This window comes from Hippocampus comes, unplaced genomic scaffold (assembly GCF_001891065.2).
Source record: "Hippocampus comes isolate QL1 unplaced genomic scaffold, H_comes_QL1_v1.1 scaffold174, whole genome shotgun sequence".
NCBI classification, from domain to species: domain Eukaryota; kingdom Metazoa; phylum Chordata; class Actinopteri; order Syngnathiformes; family Syngnathidae; genus Hippocampus; species Hippocampus comes.
Genome location: NW_017805983.1, coordinates 1,113,672 through 1,133,922, shown reverse-complemented (window position 1 = coordinate 1,133,922; position 20,251 = coordinate 1,113,672). Strand labels below are relative to the sequence as shown.

The window sequence follows — 20,251 nt, the reverse complement described above, 5'->3', positions numbered from 1 at the left end:
TTTGTGTATGTTTTTGGGAGCTTGTATGCTGAACTAGTGCACTGGCTAGAGGAGGTCTGGGGGCACTTGGCCCCTTGAAATATGTTTGGAATCTGCAAGTGCTGGGACAGTTAAACAACTTTTGAGTATTTTCTGGAATTTTACAGGGATTTTTTTTTCCACATTTCCCACGTTTTCTATAGAGAATATAATGAACTTAGATTGTTTTGTAAAGAATTTTGGCAGTTTGTAAAATAAGAATCAATCAAAGGCCACCCAATGATACCCTGAGGATAAAAGTCTGGCTCTGCCACTGAGTCGTGGTGAACACATCTGTCTCATAGTTCTGAGTTCAAGGGCTCACACGTGGGCTGCGACTTTCCTGTGTGGAGTTTTTCATGTTCTCCTAGTGCTTGCATAGTTTTTCCACCAGCTCCCTCCCACATTCTAAAAACATACATGTGCCCAGTGACTGGCTGGCAACCAGTCCAAGGTGTACCTCTTGCCTAAAGTCTGGAGCCCAGATTCAAACACAGAACACAAGAACTGTGGGGCACGCATGCTGTCATTTCCACTTATGATTACCCGTTTACTAAAACTGAAATAATCTGTTTTCATACAACTCGAGACTGAATATGTTGTATTATATGGAATTTGAAAAGTACCATAAAGCTTACGTCATCATGAAGCCACCCGACTTTTGACTATTGCACAAAGTTCCTGCACACTTAAATCAAGCACACTACCTCTGACCCCCATATTTTTATTATTTATGAAAAACACCCAATTTGGTTTCAAGATGATTTCTTTGTGCCACCCCTTGCTTCTTGCTGCAGGATAATGAACTCTAGGATGAGTTTGGCTGTCCGACAAGGCCTCTCCATCACCACAGAGTGGCCACAGTTCTCTAGCAGGTCCACTCTGCATCCTGGCAAGATTTCTGCGATGACTGTGGCACCAGACACATCCATCACCTGGGGGAGAACATTTTTGTTCACATTTATACTGACATCATCCTGTTTCTTGCACTTCCCAGAATACAACTGCCAGAAACAAGTGTTGCAAATAATGTTTGTTCAGTAGCTCATTAAGCCTCACAATGGAGTTTGCGGCGTTTGAATGACAATATTTCTTTTCGTAAGTATCATCAGAGACAATACAGTGTACATATTTTAGCTGGGAAATGGCAAGCTAAGCAGGCTATACTTGTTGGTCCACAGCAGTTTACAGTATGTTCAACTATTAATCGATGGACTTTACCTGGTCCCGTTTGCCCCATATCACCTGTACAGGTGCGGTGATGAGATGCAAGTGTTCCTGTAAAGCATATCTGGATTTCTCACTAATAATCTCGAGAAACACTGTGTAACAAAAGGAAATTCAATTACCAGAGTGTTTGATGATGATAAACCAAACCTTTGGAATGTTCAAATGAACTAACCTTCTTCATAAAAAGAGTTGTGAGGCTCTCGGACATCCACAAGACCTTGAAGAATCTAGACAACATGACCCACACAGCTTGAAATGGTGCAACATATTGAACACTGTTTAAGAGTAGAAATACAGAACCTGACCTGTTGAGGTATCTTAAAGCGAACATGGGAACACAGTCTGAACATGTCTTCCATCTCCTCAGGCGTGGTCGGGATCAGTGGGATATTTAGTGTGTAATTGCTACGTTCCAGATCTTGCAGATGATTATCAAACTTGGTCTCACATGGGTGTTTGATACCTTCAGGATTGACAAGAAATGATGCACACCATAAACGTTTGTTTTAATGGCTACATTTGAAGGAAATCATTGTGTTAGTATAATTGTTTCCCAGGCGGCACGGTAGGCAAATGGTTAGCACGTCGGCCTCACAGGGCAGAGGGGCTGGGTTCGATTCTGGCTCCATCCTCCCTGTCTGGAGTTTGCATGTTCTCTCCGTGCCTGCGTGGGTTTTCTCCGGGTACTTCCGTTTCCTCTCACATTCCAAAAAACATGCATAGCAGGTTAATGGAACACTCTAAGACCCTAGTGAGGATGAAAGTGGTTCGGAAAATGTGGGTGTGGATGGTTTTTCGTCTCTGTGTGCTCTGCGATTGGCTGGCAACCGGTTCAGGGTTTCCCCCGCCTACTGCCTGAAGACAGCTGGGAAAGGCTCCAGCATGCCCCGCGACTCTTGTGAGGATAAAGCGGATCGGAAAATGGATGGATGGATGGATAGATAATATATGAGATCTTTGAGTATCATTTCAGTATCTCGAGGCCAGGCCGTGTGTCCTCTTTTTTAGAGGAATACCAAGCTGCGAACAGAACCCTCCCTAGACCCTGGTCTTGAGGGAGCAAGGGGCACATTTATTTACTTTATTAATCTTGTTTGGCTTCAGATAGGACGTCTCACAATTTCCAATGTGCTCAAGGCATGTAAACATTGTTGTGCCATATTTGTTGCATGTCGTTGAACATTTCAGTGTTGCGCTGGCTTGCTTCGTCGCAATTTTTGCGAAATGAACACAAACACATAACCTCGCTCTGGTTCACAGTCTAAACACACATACACATGCTTCAAGCCTACTTTGCAGCGTTACGGGCTGGGTCGAGATTAGATTTCAATCAAGCAAACTAAATCATGCCATTGTTGTTGTTTTTTTTTTTTTTTAATCGATATTTTTAACGTTTGAGAGCCATGCAGTCACATGACTTCACACAAAGACAAACTCCAGCACTACAGGAGCAAGTTTATCAAAGTGACTCATTTATGTGAAAAACATTTTATATTTATCTTACAGATCGGCTACTGCTCACCTGTGACCTCAATTACATTACTTGCTCTATAAAATGCATGGTTGTGTCCGACTAAAAATGTCCACGTATAAGCTCAGAAATATAAAAGAGCCACTTTTATATTTCTTGGTCTGCGTTTGTAGAATGCAATACTTTGCGGAATCAAACCAGTAGGTCAACCACAGAATCACAGAACATTGATGCAAATTGCAGTTTGTCCAACCCAGTCAGACACGTTCTCTTTTCTTTACTGTAGAAAGGGTTGGGCACATTTGAAAGCAGCAGGTGAAGAAAAACCATTGTGCAGTGTTTGCACCACACTGAAGATAATAATGTATGTTGACATTCGGCATTACTCACGTTTTGAGTGATAAAACATTGCTGATAAATATGTGTCAATCCACCGGTCAAAGGTCAATAGAATCAAACTATACATTAAAATACATAATTAACCATCTCAGCCTGGTGAGCCCACAGTGCCATTTTACATTTGTCAACAAAGAAAGTTCGTTTAAGACACTTTTTACAGCTGAATTTGCCCTCTGTTAATTTTTTTAACAAAATATTGTTTGAAAGTGATATTGTTGGGCAAGATTTGAATTTGCATGACCATATTTTACATTTTTGTCTCATAGACAATAGATTATTAAGAAAAACATCAGTAGTTACTGACTAGTTACTTGGTATTTGAGTGATTCTTTTCCCAGAATACTTACTTTGTCTTTCTGTAGTAATTATTTGACTGACTATTTTTAATTTTTTTTATTGTATAGGTCACAGCACTAACTTTTGAGTACAATTTTTGGCTACTCTACCCACCTCTGCAAACAACAGACATACAGTAAGACGAGTGCATAATATTTAATACAAGAGAGAGTGCGAGTGCGAGAGAGAGAGAGAGAGAGAGAGAGAGAGAGAGAGAGAGAGAGAGAGAGAGAGAGAGAGAGAGAGAGAGGGGGAAACAGATACACACACACTGACCATCTGGACAAATGAGCGTCATGCTGCAAATTTCAGTCGGGTAGGTGGCGGCATACACTCCAGCTACATTTCCCCCCATGGAGGTCCCAACCACATGGAAAGGTTTCCGAGTTAAGCGAATGGTTTCCACAAACTGAGAGGAATGAGGCACCAAAACTGACTTTTAGAGAGGAAACATAAAGCATTACTGTGTTTCCATTGCATTTTATTCAGTGTGTACCTGATGAATCCTCCTGGCCTGCCCCACAATGGAATAATCGTCTGTGTTGGTGCGGGTTGTCCCCTCGTGGCCTGGCATGTCCACGCACACAATGTGCAGATGTTTTGGTAGGTACTGATGCAAAGAATAGAGCTCATTGTATCGTATTTTTAACCAATACACTATTCATGTACACTTCAAAACTGGTAACACCCACACACAAAGGCTGGTACACATCAAAGACCAGACCCCTCTAACTTTTTGGGATAAATTGTTTGGGTTTTACATGAACTCTCAGACATGTCCTTCCAATTTGGACCTCCAACATGGCGGATAAACAAATACAAATACAGATCATGAGATCATAAACTTTTGTCACCGCTCTTCCGGCTGACCTTGACAAGTGTAAGCCAAGTGTCTTTGTGAGCAGAGAAGCTGTGCAACATGAGAACGGAAGGCCTCATTCCAGGCTTTCCTCGGCAGGAGTAACAGAAGCGGTAGCCCCCGCAGTCCGCATAATGGACCTGGAGACCCAGAGTTCTCCTCCAGTACCTGCACAAGAGCGGTAGTGGTCCAATGGAATTTTATAGAGCAAGATTGATGCAGTTTTGGGCATCCAAACATTTTGACCCGTGTTGCGACATCATTCTCAAATATGTGGTAAGAAAAGGTGCAGTTATCAACCTTACCAATAGTAGATTTTAATGAGCGCTGACGGCCACAAAAGGAAGAAAGCGATGAATGCCAAAAGGGGAATAGCCAGTGTACCCCCAGCAATTATGAACAGATTCACAATGTCTAATTCTGCTGCCATTCTTATCCTGGATAAAACACAAAAGTTATCCATGTGAATCACTACACAAATTAAAGGATGCCAGGATAGCTTTAGACTTTTATCAAACGTTCTGCTGAGCGAGAAGTAGGTGATTGCAACACTTTGATTTTCTAAACAAGACAATGATATCAACGCAAAAAAGTGGACTTACTATTCTGGTGATTTTCCTTCCTTGACTGTTGTCACAGGCAGACATACAGGTTGAACTCTGCTGGTTACGTTTAAATCATGAGGTGCTTCAATTAATATTTTATAGTTTAACAGACTGTAAAGTTTAATTTCAGAAATGTACAAAAACTAAATCCCTGTAGTGTGCAGTTATTTCCAGCAGATTATGCTTGCGCAAAATAAACTCATTGATTAATAGTCAGCATCGGGAGGGTGGAGGGGTTGCAGGACTGGGCCACGAGTCGGTCATTCTTTTAAAGTGAACGCACAAGCTGAGCTTTGCAAATTACCGTGGCAAAAATACACAACAGCATATTTGAAAATGTGCTGTTAACAACTTCTTCATCATATTATGATGATTTATATTGACTGTGGATTGTGGACTAATGATTTTAGGATTCAAGTACTAAATGCGCCACAGGGTGTCATGAGAGAGACAAAGTGTGTGTAATTTCTTGACAAGTACTCTCACCTGAGGCACAGGCAACAGCTCCCAGAGTGTACCACCTCCAACACAGTTGAGGTCACATAATAATGTTTCAAAAATTACATATTTGCATAATTCTATTTTTTAAGTGTGCTTGTTTCATGCTCACAATCACTTCAGAAATTTGAGGAGCAAGTGCTATGATGCAGCTGTATGTGTCGGGGGATCTTGCATTACATGATGAATGTTTATATTATGACAAAGCTGTTCATATTGGTGCAAATCATTACGTGCAAGCTACACAGCTCAGAATTAGCCTGGACCCTCTGATAGCGTGCAGAGCTGGCATTCTGCTGCAACCCTGGACCTCTACTGATGACCTACATACAGAACAAATTGGAGCAGAACAAATGGATAGAGATGCTCACACAGCCGGGGAATTTTTCTTATATTTTGGTCTGTCAAGTATATTTAGATAGTTTGCATCATGTCATTCCACAAACTGTGCCGGTCACTTTAGCTAAATCCACAACCTGGCTGCCACATGGCATAATGACAAGGATCATTCAAAAGCGACCGGCCCTGCCAACATGGCGTGCCAACGAAGTGAACAGCAGCGGGGCATGGTGAGTGATGACGTCGCGGAGCAGTGAGACATCTGAATTTTATCAACGAACGCGTTATCCTGTTGAAAAAGGCTCGACTTCCTCATCTGCAGACTTGCCGTTAGTATGAGTGCTGTCCACTTTGTGGGAGGGACTGCACCAAAAGCACAGCTCTGTCATTTCAGGGCAGAGCCTCCTATCACCGCAGCTGTTGCCTGAACTCAATTTGTCTGACCTCGGAAAGCAACCAGCCAAATTGATCATACTTCATGAATGAAAGGAAGAAAGGAATCCTGCATCTTATATGTGGCATTAACAAGACAATCCACTGATTTTAATTGCAAGAACCCTGGCAATATTGCAGTTGTCCTTTAAAAATGTTTAATTCCAGGATTAAACATAATATTGAACACTGACAACAAAACAACAGGCTTATAGTGTCTGGGGACGAGGAGAGGTCAGATATTCCATTCGCTTTAACTGGAATGAAGGGTTGTGGTCACAGTGCTCTGGCAAGCTCGCAAGCAAGACATTTTAACATGGCAAGGAGTCCTGAAGTGTGAGTCATGAAATCCATGTTAAAATATGAGACATCTAAATACAAAGCATTGGTTAAGAAAAAGGCGTGCTCACTCGATTTATACAAATGCCCAAAATGTTCAGAAGACAGCTTATGACGACCGTGGTTTCCAGGTCAGGTCAAGCCAAAGTTTATTCTATGACAGATGTATTGCCTTTTTCAACAGTTCATTGGGGTTTAAAGTGGACTGGATGTTTTGGCAGATATAATTGACGGGCCTTTTTCAATAAGGACTTCGCAAGAGTGGAAGATGAGCAAACTCCATTAAGATAGCAGTCTTCTCCGATAGCAGGATTTCAAATACAGAACATACGGTATATATTGTGTGACACTAGTCCTGGAACTTCTTTGACGCGTCATAAACCGTTTGTGTAAAGTGCAAGTGCTTATATTTGTTGGCCAATGTGTGATGTTGTGTCAGTTTGTGCTCCCGTGTTATTTAGGTTGTTTATGTAACATGGGTTCATGATTGTGTAGATGCATAGCGGCGACGCTTTGCTGATTAGTCTTTCCTTTTTTTTTGGGGGGGGGGGCGTCAATTTGGATTTTTAGGGGTTTGCTGTCTTTGCTTGTTGTGCTTCACTATTTTTTCTCTCTCTCGCACTCTCTTTTTTTTTACTTTATCAAAATGCCTTCTTATTAAAAAGCTTGTAGTGAGGGAATTGGCAGTTTCTCTGCCTCTGACTTGCTAGCTATGCAGGGCAAAGTGCTGACATTTTCAAGCTAAACAGTAAGAAGAACTGCACTGTCAGCACAGCTTTGCATTAGCTAACAGCGCTTATTAGCATTAGCTTCTAACAGCTGCCACATACTTGAATGTTCAGCGAAGTTATCTTTGTGTCGTCATGCAAGAACAGATCTACAGCACTAATTGAAAGGGGTAAGGTGAAAATCTGAATCGGCTGCTGTTTTTTTTTCTTCACAATCAGGGTCAATTTATTTATTTTTTTTATCTTTTGTGGATTTTGATTCGAAGAATCTGGGAACTGTTTCTAATTGTGAAAAAAATGTCTCTGTTAATGGGTTGTTAATTGTTTATGTTTATATTTTGTGCAGATGTGCCTAATTCTGGTGAAGCTGCCATATATTTATTCATGACACTAATCAAAAGGTCACTTTATTGACAATGTTTATTGTGCTGACAACTACACCCACACACTATCTTTTGGGAGGCCTGAGCTGTAAATAAGCCTTCCAAACTATTATCTTATATAATAATTACAATTAGAGTGTAGACAACATTTACATTCATGAATGGACACCTTACAGCTCAAAATTTGCCAAAATATATACCACTAATATTTTGCAAACATAAACACTCAAAGAACTTTAATGAGCACAAGTGCCGATTGAAATAAACATTGCAAGATATTTAAACAGTGTTAAGTATGACTCCTAATGAACAGTGCAGATAAGAGTATGTGTCACGCAAGACAGTTTCAGTGTGGAGAAATCTTATGACTAAGTTCGCTGTGTGCATCTATATGTGTGAGCCATGTATGTGTGTCCCTCAGGTCTTAAAGAGTGCAGCAGCAGTCACAGCTGTTAGAGCCACAGCAACCACAGGCCCCCAGATCATCCACAGCTTCTGAAACAAGCGATGACACAAACATGGAAACATGAGCGTCACCATGTGAAAGCCTCCCTCTGGCAGACGCATCAATGGAAAGAGACCAAGGCGGTGCAACAGAGAATGCCAGTTATAAAGATGGAGATGAGCTCATCCAAAGTCGCTGGGAGAAAAGCTTGTTAGAGTCCAGACATAACAAACAGATGTCACATATTGAAGCTGGATGATTAGAAAGGTTAAATTTGCCGTGGACCGGATTTTTTTTTTTGGCCAAAAGGAAGGCATTGGGGACGGGGGCGGTACCAAAGCCATGCAGTGATCTGGAGGACATTGATGAGCATGATAGATGTGGGCAGGAGTAACGTATACCTTACTACCACAATGCGCCGAAGCACCATAACAGCAAAGCCAGGACAAGGCCGATGACTATGGCTTGAACAGGCAGCATTAGGGATGTCTACAGAAGGGAAGTGATATTATAATAATCAACTATGTACTATGGGACATAATATTAATTAACACAGGTACACCCTTCAGTAAGTAGAGTGTTTTTAATGGGATTCACACAGCTGTCAATGTTGTCAAGCAACAGAAAAAAACACCAGATGAGAACAGAGTGGTTCTGAGACTGACATTATTCCAATCATACAAATGGTGGAATTATTTGGCCACAGAGAACTGACCAAAAAAAAAAAAAAAAAAGTCAACAGACATTTTATGTTTGGTAGGTGGTAAAAGCCCAAAGCAAAGCTCCTGCTCAGGGCAAAAGTCATGTATTGTGCAAATAACTGTGATAGAGCTGCTTTTTAGATTCAAGATTCAATCTGTCATATGACAGAGTAGAATTTTCGCAAAAGCCACGTAACTGAGTGAGGTGGAGCAACACTCACCTTTGTTCCTCTCTCCTGTAATTCCTTCATGTTGGCTTTGCACTCCTCCAGTTCATTCAAAAGTGCATGCTTCTCCTGCTCAGTCTTCTCATAATCTTCCTTTAGGTCAGTCAGTTCCATCTTGGTCTCCTCATACTATATAGAATAAAACAAAACTTTACCCAAATATTACATATAAATAGCAAACCCAGCCGCTGGGGAGCAGTGCCCTCCCCTGGGGGTACACTGTTCCCCGGTGCCGGTCCCAAGCCCGGAGAAATGGGGAGGGTTGCGTCAGGAAGGGCATCCGGCATAAAACTTTTGCCAAGACGGACATGCGAGTTGATAGGGCGGTTTGCAGGGACGGACGGGAATTAATGACTCGCTGTGGCGACCCCTGAAAAGGGACGTGCCGAAAGGGGAAGAAGAAGATTACATATAAATAGCAAAGTAAGAATAACTGAGAATTTTCCAATGGCGGAATAAATTATTTCCAGTGCTGGATTTTCGATTAAGGTCAATCAAAAAGGATGCAAATAGCAACAATATTTTGACTACACCCAACCAATTCTTACTCTGCCCGTGCCTGCGTGGGTTTTCTCCAGGTACTCTGGTTTCCTGCCACATTCCAAAAACATGCATGGCAGGCTGATTGAACACTCTCTAAATTGTCCCTCGGTGCGAGTGTGAGTGCGGATGGTTGTTAGTCTGTGTGTGCCCTGCGATTGGCTGGCAACCGGTTCAGGGTGTCCCTCCAGCAGCCTCCCCGCAACCCTTGTCAGGATAAGCAGATAGGAATATATATATATAAAATCCGTGAGTTGTAGTTGCACTGTGAGTTGTAGTTTTCTGTAATGACGGGCGCTTAATTCACACAAATGGCCAAAGTGACATCATTTGTCCGAAGTGAAATGGCCTTGCATATTTTAAATGCTAATTTTGGTTAGGAAGAATTGTTAAGTAAATACTGATATGCTTGTGGAGGCTCTCAGTCGTACAGGAAAGTTCCATCGTAGAAAGGGTTCCGACGATTGACGGAACCCTTTCTACGATAAATACTGATATCTACTTTTTGACCAGGCTGTTTCTGGAGATTGTTGCAGAAAAGTTACTGAGGTGGTGAGCGTTTCACTTGAGCTTTTCACAGACAACTGGTTTCTCCTGATCAGCAGGACACTTGAGATTTTGACAAATACAAGGTGATCCACTGGTCTGTGCCATTCTCTTTTTTTTGTAATCCCTCAAACAACAATAGTTCATTGCAGCTTTCTGTTAAACTCCAGTGAAAGGGAGTGGATTGTCCACGCATGCTCATGCAGCCTGCTAAACCTGCCAGTCTGCTTTTCAGGATTACTTCACTAGATGACAAAACTAGTAGTGCACGTTCGTTTGGAACATCACACATTATCTGTGTTGTTGACTCGTGACAGTCCCTGTTTATTTGTTATCGATTGTTGGTGCCAGATACCACTATGTTGAGAAATGAAATCGAAAGTGTTAATCTTCATATTATCACATGCTACTTGGTCCCATTGGTACGTTAAATTCCACGATATTGTTTGAACATAACCACTTTGTCTAACTTTGTGACAAAAATAGACTTCCATTAGAGTGAAATCATCACATCACATTTCATTCAGTCCTATACAAGCAAACAGGTGGCTGGGTGTGTGAGCGTCATCATCATGCTCGCAGTTAAATGCATAATAGTTTTAAATACTGCATCCTTGTTGCTGCACCTACTGAACCTATTACAAAACTACGCTAGCCTCTAAAGAGACTCAACACTTCCCAAGTCAATCAAATGATTCATAAATACTTTACACTGTATGGCATGAGGATGAAAAAAGCCTCAGGTGAATTCGGGGTGCTTTTATGTTTGAGGCTCACGTTTTGATTGGTGAGATGGCTGGAAAGTTAATATGTTACAACTTATCATTTAAAAGGCATTTGGCACAGAGAGTAGGTAATTAGTTTGCATCATTGACTCCCAAACTATATTAGCGACAAACAGTGACAGGCAGAATATCTAAATGAACTAACCTATGTATATCCCTTTTTGTGAAATTTGTTTAGAGGTTTTTCTGATGTAAAGTACAGTATGTGTCTTGACTCACTAAATGTTGGGAAACACTGGCTTAGATGAATTAAAGCCCACCTTTTTCTGCAGGGTCTCCTTGTTGTAAGCTGCCTCATCCAGTTGGGTCTGTAGCTTGCTGCTATCCAGTTGATGTTGAAGCTCCAAAGCTACCAGCTTCTTTTCCAGCTCCTGCTGAGATCTCTCAAGGGCTTTCAGGCTGTTGCTCAGGTCTGCATTCTGGGCACGTGAACTAGCAGCAAAGAAGGAACAAATACACACACTCGTTTCAACAGGAGGTGGATCACAAGTATGAGCGACATGATATACAGTCAAAGCAAATCAGACAGTTGAGCATGTCACAAAACAGGGTTGGTGTTTTGAACTCTGAACACGCTTGTACTAGTGACATCATGTAGAAGACGGACTTCGCTGTTGTGCAATGGAATCCCCAAAACTCACAAAACTGAATGTTTGGAATTAACATTGACAAATGGCCAACTCATTGAAACAATGAAATGCAGACTGAGACAAATACATGCAAGATGGAGCACAGCAGCCAGCAGCAAATTACTGGGTTGACTTTGATTGGTCCTCTGAGGTTGGAGGTCCATATTTCATGAGTTGCAGGAAAATTGTTCCTGCAATGACCAAACAGGCCAATTAAAATGTTCTTCTGATAAGTACTGACCTGACAAGCTCTTTCTCCAACTGCTGCAGCTTCTGCTGCATCGCCTCATTTTTAGCACACAGTGCTGTACTTTTTTGCTCCCAGTCGCCCTTCTCTTTCTGATGGGCCTTGTGGAGTTCCTCTTTCTCTGTCCTGAGGGAAGTGAACTCACTTTGCAGACTGCCCTTTTCATTCTGATGCTTATTCACTAATTCCTGTTTCTCCAAGCGCAGACTAGAACACTCCTTCTGAAGTCCGTTACACTCCATCTGCATGGACTGCAATTCATTGGCTGTTAAAAGCAAACAAAAAACCAAAATACAAATTAATGTACTGAATTAATATCTATTTATCTGGTTGTGTGAAGCACACTGAGTTGCCTTGTGAATGAAATGTGCTATATACATAAAGCTGCCTTGCCTGTCTATCCATCTGACAATAGGTATTTATGTATCCACCCATCTATCTTCAAACTCAAGATGGCACAGTGTCTTGAGTTAACACATTGTTGTGTTTTTGTTATTTTAATTGGGAATAAAAGCATTCTATAATATTGCATTAAAAAATAGAGTAACAACATAATTAACTACAATGCGAAACATTAAGCAGTTTGTGGATTATGATTTCATTGCATGCAATCCAGTTCAGTGTGCTGTTGCTTCTGGTGTGCCTGCCCTGGCCACCAGGAAGCAGTCATGTGTCAGACAGACACAAAGGAAGAAAAATATATTTCTTCAACTACTACTCAGTAACTTTCTGTAATACGAGTCATTTTTTCATAGAGGATAAAGAATAGATGCCTGTGGGTGTTGTTATATTTTCTGTCGACTTGGTTGTTCCACGATTTGTGTTCAAACATCAATTGCTTAAAGGGTTGTAAAACCGCAACTATCAATGATAACCAATAGCATGTCAATGCAAACTTATAATATGTGTTAGCAGAGGTGAGCAATTTACACAATTTTGCCGGTCCGCCATTCGTCAGTGGCCTGTGCACCCATTCATCATCGTCCGCCAAACCAAATTGTAACCGTCAGTCAGTCAGTATGTGATGTTACTTTAATCACGCTTCTGTCAATAAATTTAATCGGCCCCTAGGTGCCTCTATAATCAGGCCCCCTCCCTGCCTCCCGCCCCCCCAAAAATTGTCATAGCTCAAAAGATGAAAAATCTGTGTGGCGTTGTCATCTTCTTCTTCTTCTTCTTCTTCTTCTTGGCTCATTGAGGATTACAGCTCTTTGGTACATACCGCCACATACAGGAAGCACAAAGCGTTTCCTTTTACAGTCAATGGAAGCAACCCTAATTGTATTCAGCCCCGCCAACAAACACCAGACAGGTGGCGTGCGTTTCTGTCACTTGTCAGCAAAACGGGCGTCTGTCAGTGACGAACTTATAGGTCCGTCGATATTTAAACCGGTTCCTGACAATTTCAGTGACGGATGAAAATCCTCTTCCGTCTGTCATTCTTTTTAAGTGTCTTGTCATTCGTGAGCAAAACGGGTGTTCGTCAGGGACGAACTGACAGACCTTCTGTCAGTACTGACGGAATGCCCACCTCTGGGTTTAAATATACAACATGTACTTCTCTTTGTTTCATGTTTAATTTGACAGTAAACTTACACTAGGTGTGTCAGATAGCCTCAAGCCTCTTTTCTGATGAATTGTTCACTATTTACCAAACTGTTGCTTAATGTGAAATGACTTGTATTTATTTTATTTCCCACATACAGCGATTGTATCTTGTTTGCCTGCATATCTTACATCAGCTGAATGATGACTTGTGTTCAAAAAATGTCGGGTCACCCACTTTTTGAGACACAACTCTGTAAAAATATGAGTATGCAGATTTAGATTCTAGGAAATGTGTAGTCTATACATAATGCATCATACACGAAGCCACATTTAACATGAGACGCTCTGCATTTCATTTGATCAGCTGTTTCATCAGAAATAATGATACGCTGCAGCCTGTCACATGGAAGGATAATTTTTGGCCTCACTAATATAGCATGAGAGTATTTATATTAATAGCAATACTTCAAATGATCTGGTATGACAAAGTGAATTTGCAGTCTGAAGTACTGTACCTTGTATTTCTGCAGTTTTTTGCCACTGCTTGCCCTGCTGCTGGAGATCCCGCTGTAGGTCATCAATCTCACGCTCGTATTTGCTGGCAGTCTGACGCCATTTTTCCAAATCTTTGGAGACGGTTGCTAGGTTAAACTCGATTGCACTTAGGTCACGTTCCCGCTCAGCGGAAGCTGCCTCCAGGATTCGTTTCAGCGATTTCACCTCATCGCGTGAATTTTGTAGCTCATCATGTAAACTAGAGGAGACATCTGTCTGCTCTCTGAGGACATCCATCTCATCTTGGAGCTGTCGCACTTGGCCTGTTCAAAGAATGTTCATCATATAAAATAGTGGGAACATTATATTAAAATTTTGCTTGATAGAAGGTATAATTGCAGTTTGGCTTCTTAATTTGACAGACACAACTGCTACCGAATATCAAATGGCTCCTATTATATACCTTGAAGAAATTTGATCTGTTTTGCAGAATCATCAGCTTGTTGTTTCTTGTCCTTTTTCTCTTTATTGAGGATACCTACAAAGCATAAGATAAAATTTTATCTCTGGCTACCTGTACTTGATCTGAAAAAAAAAAAGACTACAATATTTATTTAGCACAATTTTTACCTTCTAGCTCCATACATTTGTGCCTCTCTGTGTTGGCCTGATCCTGAGCCTTTCCAAGTTCATCGTTCAAGCGCTGGATTGTTTTTTCATAGTCGCTTGGGGACCCCATATTTGTCCCTGTGAGAAAGTGATAAAGAAGAATGGTTATCCAAAATCAAAACAGCTATTCTAACAAGAGAGTGGTCGGTCGTAAATGTTAACATTCCTATCTTCCCACAAAAGGCTGTGGAATGTTGAGCCTGAACATTTGCCGGGGTCATAACGAGGAAGCAAAGATGGCATTCAGTGTCATCATAAAAATAGAAGGGTAACTTAAAGTCCTTCCAAGTTAATTCTGCTTCAGTCCCAAATATTTAACTAGGGCTGATGCGTTAGTTGATTTCCCAAGCTATTAAAACATGCCCATTATATAATCTAATTGCCGACCCAGAAAGGAAAGGGGTTCCATTATATGCATTTCCTAGTCGCTCTGTCATTCAAAACTGTTTACAAGCTATGTCATTACCACAGCTACACTACCTTACAGCAGCACACTGTAATCACCAGACAAGAAGAATAAACTATCTGAGGCTGTCAAAGGCCTGTTATGTTTTTTGTTGGGTGAAAACAAGGGCTGGAAATACTTGGTGGTTTGCACTTCCCAGTGAATATCTTGATCCACTAATCTGTGGTGGCTAGAAAAAGACGTGACCTCATCTTGGGCCGAGCATTTGGCAGAAGAGAAAAATGAGTCACAACATTTTAAAGCATGCGCGCCATAAAAGGACGCATCTGACAAGTGTGCTGCAGTATTTGCCACAGAGTCTCGCTGTATGCCACTCTCGCATTGCTGTCTTAATGCACTGTCCATTTCCACCCACATATACATTCAAAGAGGCGCCCTTGGATGGCACCAATAAATCCAAGGCAACCAAGTAACTACTGGAGGCTGGTGGCACGCTCCAACTCAAGCGCATGACCACTCCGCTGTGTGCCAGACATAGGCCAGGAGCTGAAATGTGTCCTATTTTTTTGCGCGTTCCAATATGCATGCATATTTATAAGGGAGAAAGTGAGTGGGTGCCCTGTGAATAGGGTGGCCTTTGTCAAGTTGAGAGAAATAAAATGAAAAGAGAGAAACACAAAACTATCAACCACAATCTCTTTAGCCGCCATGACCCATCATAGCTTGGGTGTCACACAGTCCAAGTATTAATGGGATTAGAATGTACAAAAATACCTTTTCGCGAGATAGGATACTGAGCATCATGCTGCGTGATGACAAAAAAAAAAAAGTCGTGGAATTTCTTTTTTTAGCTCAAGTGCTGAAGGCTAAAGTCATGATGGCCCAGCTACTCCCCTGCCGCTTTCCACCCCAATGAATGAAACAGCCTGTATTCGATATGGCCCTGCTGGATAAATGTATACAGAATTACATAAATCGGTTGACAATGCAGATAATATAATAATCAATGTATGTACAATTGGGTGGTGACACATTCTTAAAATTGGTCCTGGAATGACAAAAACACTGCTGTGAGGATGCCACAAACACTCACTATGTAGCGCAGTGACAGTGAAGCGTAACAAATACAGTCCTCGTGTAAAATGAATCCACTTGTGAATCTTCTTGAAAGTGGTGTCATAACACTTCACCATGACTGCATTATGCTCTGCATTTTATTTTGATTGTCCATTTTAAATGTCACTGGTTACTCTGCTGACACGTTCTCAGGTCAAAGAGACTCTTCTAATAGAATAGGCTGTTGACACAAGAGACACTCAAACAAGGACATCAGCTTGTAAAGTCATGTAACTGCCTCCCCTGAAGGTTGTCTAAGTGATTCTTCAGACCAGGTTAGAACCATAGAAGACCGAAACGGTTTCATCTAATTCATGTCTGTCCAAAGAAAGCAAAAGTATTCGTAGTTACCTTTTATCACTGATATGTTGTTCAGGGGATCACTCAACTCCTTCTTTTCCATTACCTTATCTGTAAAGAAGCATGCATGCAGATTATATCAAGACAAAATACATGGAGCAAAAAACAAACCACAGTGGGTGGTTAAAGATTTGAAATAGACTAACAATAATCCAACGGTGCGTGCTAATTCACGAACAAGATAGGAGCACAGTGTGTATCACGTTAAAACGTGGTAAAATAAATTGAAATTGGCAAACATAAAGTTACCTCAATTAATTTAGGCCCCGCAGTTTGGTATTGCTCAGTGTCTACACCAGTGCTTGACAGAACTCTTCTCTAACTATCAGATTTTTTTCAGATGCAAAACGGAATAGTCCAACCAGCGAGAGTTCAGGGGGCTCTGCACATGACACTTTAGTGGCCAATCTCACCAACATTGCTACATCGAAACCGCAAGCAACAAAAATGTGGTCCAAAGGTAAAAAAGTAGAGATATTAAGTCTGATTCAAATGCAACAATACTGGTCCGGGAAAATAAATATTCATAAAACCTGACACCCCCTGTATTTTGTGGTCGCATTGGCCTGCCCCTCCGCACTAGGTCACGCATCTGAGTCCCGGCCAGCATCACGGAAGCTGCAGCTGCATACTGACACTGAGAGGTTTTGTTTAGAGAGCTGCGCTGTGGCCAACTGCTGCTGATGTAAAAGGCCAGAGAATATGGACTACTGTTCTCCATACATTGTACGATGCAAAACTATAAAAGCAGTCATAACAGACACAAATTATTCTGCTCTGGGACATTAAAATATAATGTCTTGCATCTTCAAAAAAAAAAAAAAAATCTATGCATCAGTTGTAAAACAATGTCATGGTGGCATTGTAAAATTTAAAGTTTCATCACGTATATTCCCCCAAAATATGCCTCTAGATGTGAAGTTTAGTGTCATCTATAGCAGTGGTTCATAACCAGTGTGCCATGCATTTATAGAATAGTACAAATGATATAGGTTTGTTCATCTATCTTTGCCACCAACATATCGTGACAGGCAGAAGAAGTCAATATACTTCCAGTGCATGGCAGAAAGTACATAATTAACCATTGTATCCACTTTTTGAGATATTTTCGTTTGGTTGGTGTGCAGTGAGATGTTTTTTTTCTAATGTAAACGATGTGCTTTGGCTCAAGAAAGAATGGGAAACACAGCTTTAAATGACTTAAAACACACCTCTTGCTTTCTGTCTCATCGGTGTTTTGCTTTTTTTTTTTTTTGTGATGTCACACAGTGACGTACAATGAGGATGCTGACTGGTGAAGCACTGACACCTCAGGCAGTCGGATATAAAAATTTAAATCCAAAAAGATTTTAACCTTAAATGAACGATTTGTTTCAAAGCTTTGAATTATGTTTCACTCAATTCCACACTGCACACCAATCTGGATAGCATGAAAAACAAAAGAATGTTTAATATAAGGTGACTGTACTTCCTCGGGAGAGCATCAAACAGCTGCAGCTCATCCAGAATGCTGCAGCTTACCAGAACAAAGCAATCAGAATATATTATTTCAATCCTAAAGACTTTACACTGGCTCCCAGTCAGCTGTAGGAGAGATTTTACAATTATGCTTCTGGACTATAAATCATTGAATGGCTTAGGTCCTGAATACATTAAAGAAATGCTCATGGGCAATAAAGATAGTAGGGTTCTGAGGTCAGTAGACTTGGGTCAATTAGTGGAGCCAAGTGTTCAAAGCAGACATGGTGCAGCAAGCATTCAACTGTTATGCTGCACGCAAATGGAATAAACTGTCAACAGAAATAAAGTTAGCCCCCCCCCAAGCGTAAATGCTTTTAAATCCAGGTGAAAAACTATGCTTTCCCCGCCCTATACCAATGAATAACATTTTTAAAGCAATTCTATAATCATTTTTTTCTCATGCTGTACATTCCTTCAGTTATTTTAGTAAACTGCTTTTTATTTTGCTACTTTACTTTTAAATGTCTTTTAATTTTTTTTTTGTTTTAATGTATCACATTTTCTTACCTTTAAATTTTGTATTTTGTCTTTCAAAATTGTTTTGCAACTATGTGAAGCACATGAAATGCACTTTATCAATAAACCTGCCTTGCCTTGCCTTATTAGATGTTTAAGAAATCAGCAGAGGAAAAACAACCCAATCAGAGACAGAATTCGTTCTTTGTTTTGCTGTTCCGTGCTTTCTACCATCTTTGTTACCGAATTGTTGCTTTACTGTTGTATATGTTAGTTGCTCCATGTACAGCACTTGGTATGCAGCGATGGCTGTTTGAAAGTGCTCTATGAATACAGTTGAGTTGAGTTGAGTTGAGAATGAAGTGGAAGCTATTAGTAAAGTGAAGCCACATTCAAATCTTGCTAGCAGTTTTAACACTGCAAACTCCTCCTTTTTAAATACCTATTACAAACAAAGGTGTCATTTTTCACAAGCAATATGTGTTGAAGATAAAATTCTGTGCCCAGTTTATAGCAATGACGTAATTACAAATCTCAAGGCGTGTTGTGTTTGGTACCTGTTGACTGTCAGAAACACAACACTGTCCACAGAACCAATAAAGCAACATTCTGAACACTAAAAGGTTCAGCATCATGCACTGGATTTTATATGACTCAGGGGTTTCCATGTTATATTTGGTGAAATTCAATTATTCATTTCAAACGCATGAATGACACAGCACCAATAGAAAGAATAGAAAGAAGCCTTTATGGGGAAATTGACACCTCATCAGAAGAACAACACACCGTGATGGACTTTTGCTGTCAGCAAAAATAATGACACCTTGCAAAATAGATGGAGGATTACCTTCATTTGCAAAAATAGGTAACTGTAAAAGACAACAACTGATTCTATGAAGTGGTATTGGCACCATGACAGCGGCATCCCTGCTGAAAGAAAAACAAACAATTGCTCACCACTGCAGTGACCAATTGAGGAAATAGGGGGACATTTAAAAGTTGACCCAAAGTGTGAAACGTGAGATCTCATGACCTCAACAATGTGAGATGTTGAATGGTGATATGTCATCAGATTTCACACTGCGACCTTGCCCTCGGCAGGACAAGATCCTCATGAAACAGAGATTTAGGAAGAGACCTTACTAATCATTGACATAGCTCAGTCAATCATCAACTATTTCAGCCTCCTCTATTTTCAGCGGATTTGCACATTATGTTTGATTTCTCAGTGAAGTAAAACCTACCTGCCATTATAACAAATACGATTTTTCATTAGAACTAAAAAGGAGCGACTGCTTAAAATGAACATAAACTCATTTGTAGTAAAGATTAAAGGACTCCAGTGCGCTCTTTTTATCCTTCAACAAAAACCCACTGACGGGAGGTTTTTGTCTGATTATAGATGGATTTCACCGTTGAACATTTGAAATCACTGACAAAAAAAATCAATTATGCAGAACACGTCAATCAAAACCCCAATACCCATTGCACAACTTAATTAACAACTTAATATTTCATTTATCTCCTTTAAGGAACCTTGGCACACAAACTAAAATGGAATGGTTGATGTACTTTTATTTGCTGTTGTATTCAGTTGTCTAATGGCTTCTTTGTCACATTTGGAAATCTCATTTCACTTTTCAATCACATTAGCTGTCAGCACATTTCACACCAACTACCTTTTTACTATTAAACAGTCGCGGGAGCTAACAAATTACAAATAGTATTTATTTGATTTTAGAGGACTCTGTTGTTCACTTGGGGATTTAGTTTTCTGACCACTTTTCATTTCTACTCTTTTCATTTTAAAACATATACTGGATCTGTACTTTTGACTTCTGACTTTGTCAAAATAGGTTTGTTACTTTTTTCAACTTCCCATGTGATGACATAATATCAAATAAATAAATAAATACATACATA

The 20,251-nt window shown here is 40.5% G+C and overlaps 2 protein-coding genes across 4 annotated transcripts; both read right to left on the bottom strand.

The window, feature by feature from the left end:
• Nucleotides 1-737: 737 nt before the first annotated feature.
• On the bottom strand, nucleotides 738-6,962 carry abhd6b (abhydrolase domain containing 6, acylglycerol lipase b). The gene is made up of 8 exons (XM_019891648.1): nucleotides 4,619-6,962; nucleotides 4,325-4,481; nucleotides 3,951-4,064; nucleotides 3,731-3,863; nucleotides 1,554-1,711; nucleotides 1,421-1,475; nucleotides 1,240-1,340; nucleotides 738-953 (listed from the first exon to the last, which is right to left on the bottom strand). The coding sequence occupies exons 1-8, from the start codon at nucleotides 4,774-4,776 to the stop codon at nucleotides 774-776; spliced, it is 1,056 nt and encodes a 351-aa protein (XP_019747207.1). The 5' UTR covers nucleotides 4,777-6,962; the 3' UTR covers nucleotides 738-773.
• A 694-nt stretch (nucleotides 6,963-7,656) lies between these two features.
• On the bottom strand, nucleotides 7,657-16,702 carry slmapb (sarcolemma associated protein b). 3 transcript variants are annotated; one of them, XM_019891646.1, is made up of 11 exons: nucleotides 16,601-16,702; nucleotides 16,343-16,402; nucleotides 14,431-14,547; nucleotides 14,264-14,338; nucleotides 14,026-14,123; nucleotides 13,821-13,932; nucleotides 11,752-12,022; nucleotides 11,142-11,313; nucleotides 9,005-9,139; nucleotides 8,484-8,571; nucleotides 7,657-8,132 (listed from the first exon to the last, which is right to left on the bottom strand). In XM_019891646.1, the coding sequence occupies exons 2-10, from the start codon at nucleotides 16,392-16,394 to the stop codon at nucleotides 8,488-8,490; spliced, it is 1,116 nt and encodes a 371-aa protein (XP_019747205.1). In that variant the 5' UTR covers nucleotides 16,395-16,402; nucleotides 16,601-16,702; the 3' UTR covers nucleotides 7,657-8,132; nucleotides 8,484-8,487. The 3 variants fall into 3 exon arrangements, with proteins under 3 accessions (XP_019747205.1, XP_019747203.1, XP_019747204.1); XM_019891644.1 differs by having other exon boundaries at nucleotides 13,821-14,123; XM_019891645.1 differs by lacking the exon at nucleotides 8,484-8,571 and having other exon boundaries at nucleotides 13,821-14,123.
• Nucleotides 16,703-20,251: the final 3,549 nt, after the last annotated feature.

Coding starts and splice junctions, on each gene's coding strand:
- abhd6b (XM_019891648.1), bottom strand. CDS start 4,776: ATGGATAACTTTTGTGTTTTATCCAGGATAAGAATGGCAGCAGAATTA. Junction 1,712..3,730: donor GACGCTCATTTGTCCAGATG/GTCAGTGTGTGT, acceptor TCAATCCTGAAG/GTATCAAACACCCATGTGAG. Junction 1,476..1,553: donor GCTTTAAGATACCTCAACAG/GTCAGGTTCTGT, acceptor CATGTTGTCTAG/ATTCTTCAAGGTCTTGTGGA.
- slmapb (XM_019891644.1), bottom strand. CDS start 16,394: ATGGAAAAGAAGGAGTTGAGTGATCCCCTGAACAACATATCAGTGATA. Junction 14,548..16,342: donor CAACATATCAGTGATAAAAG/GTAACTACGAAT, acceptor ACTTTCTCACAG/GGACAAATATGGGGTCCCCA. Junction 14,124..14,263: donor ACAGATCAAATTTCTTCAAG/GTATATAATAGG, acceptor TTCTTTGAACAG/GCCAAGTGCGACAGCTCCAA.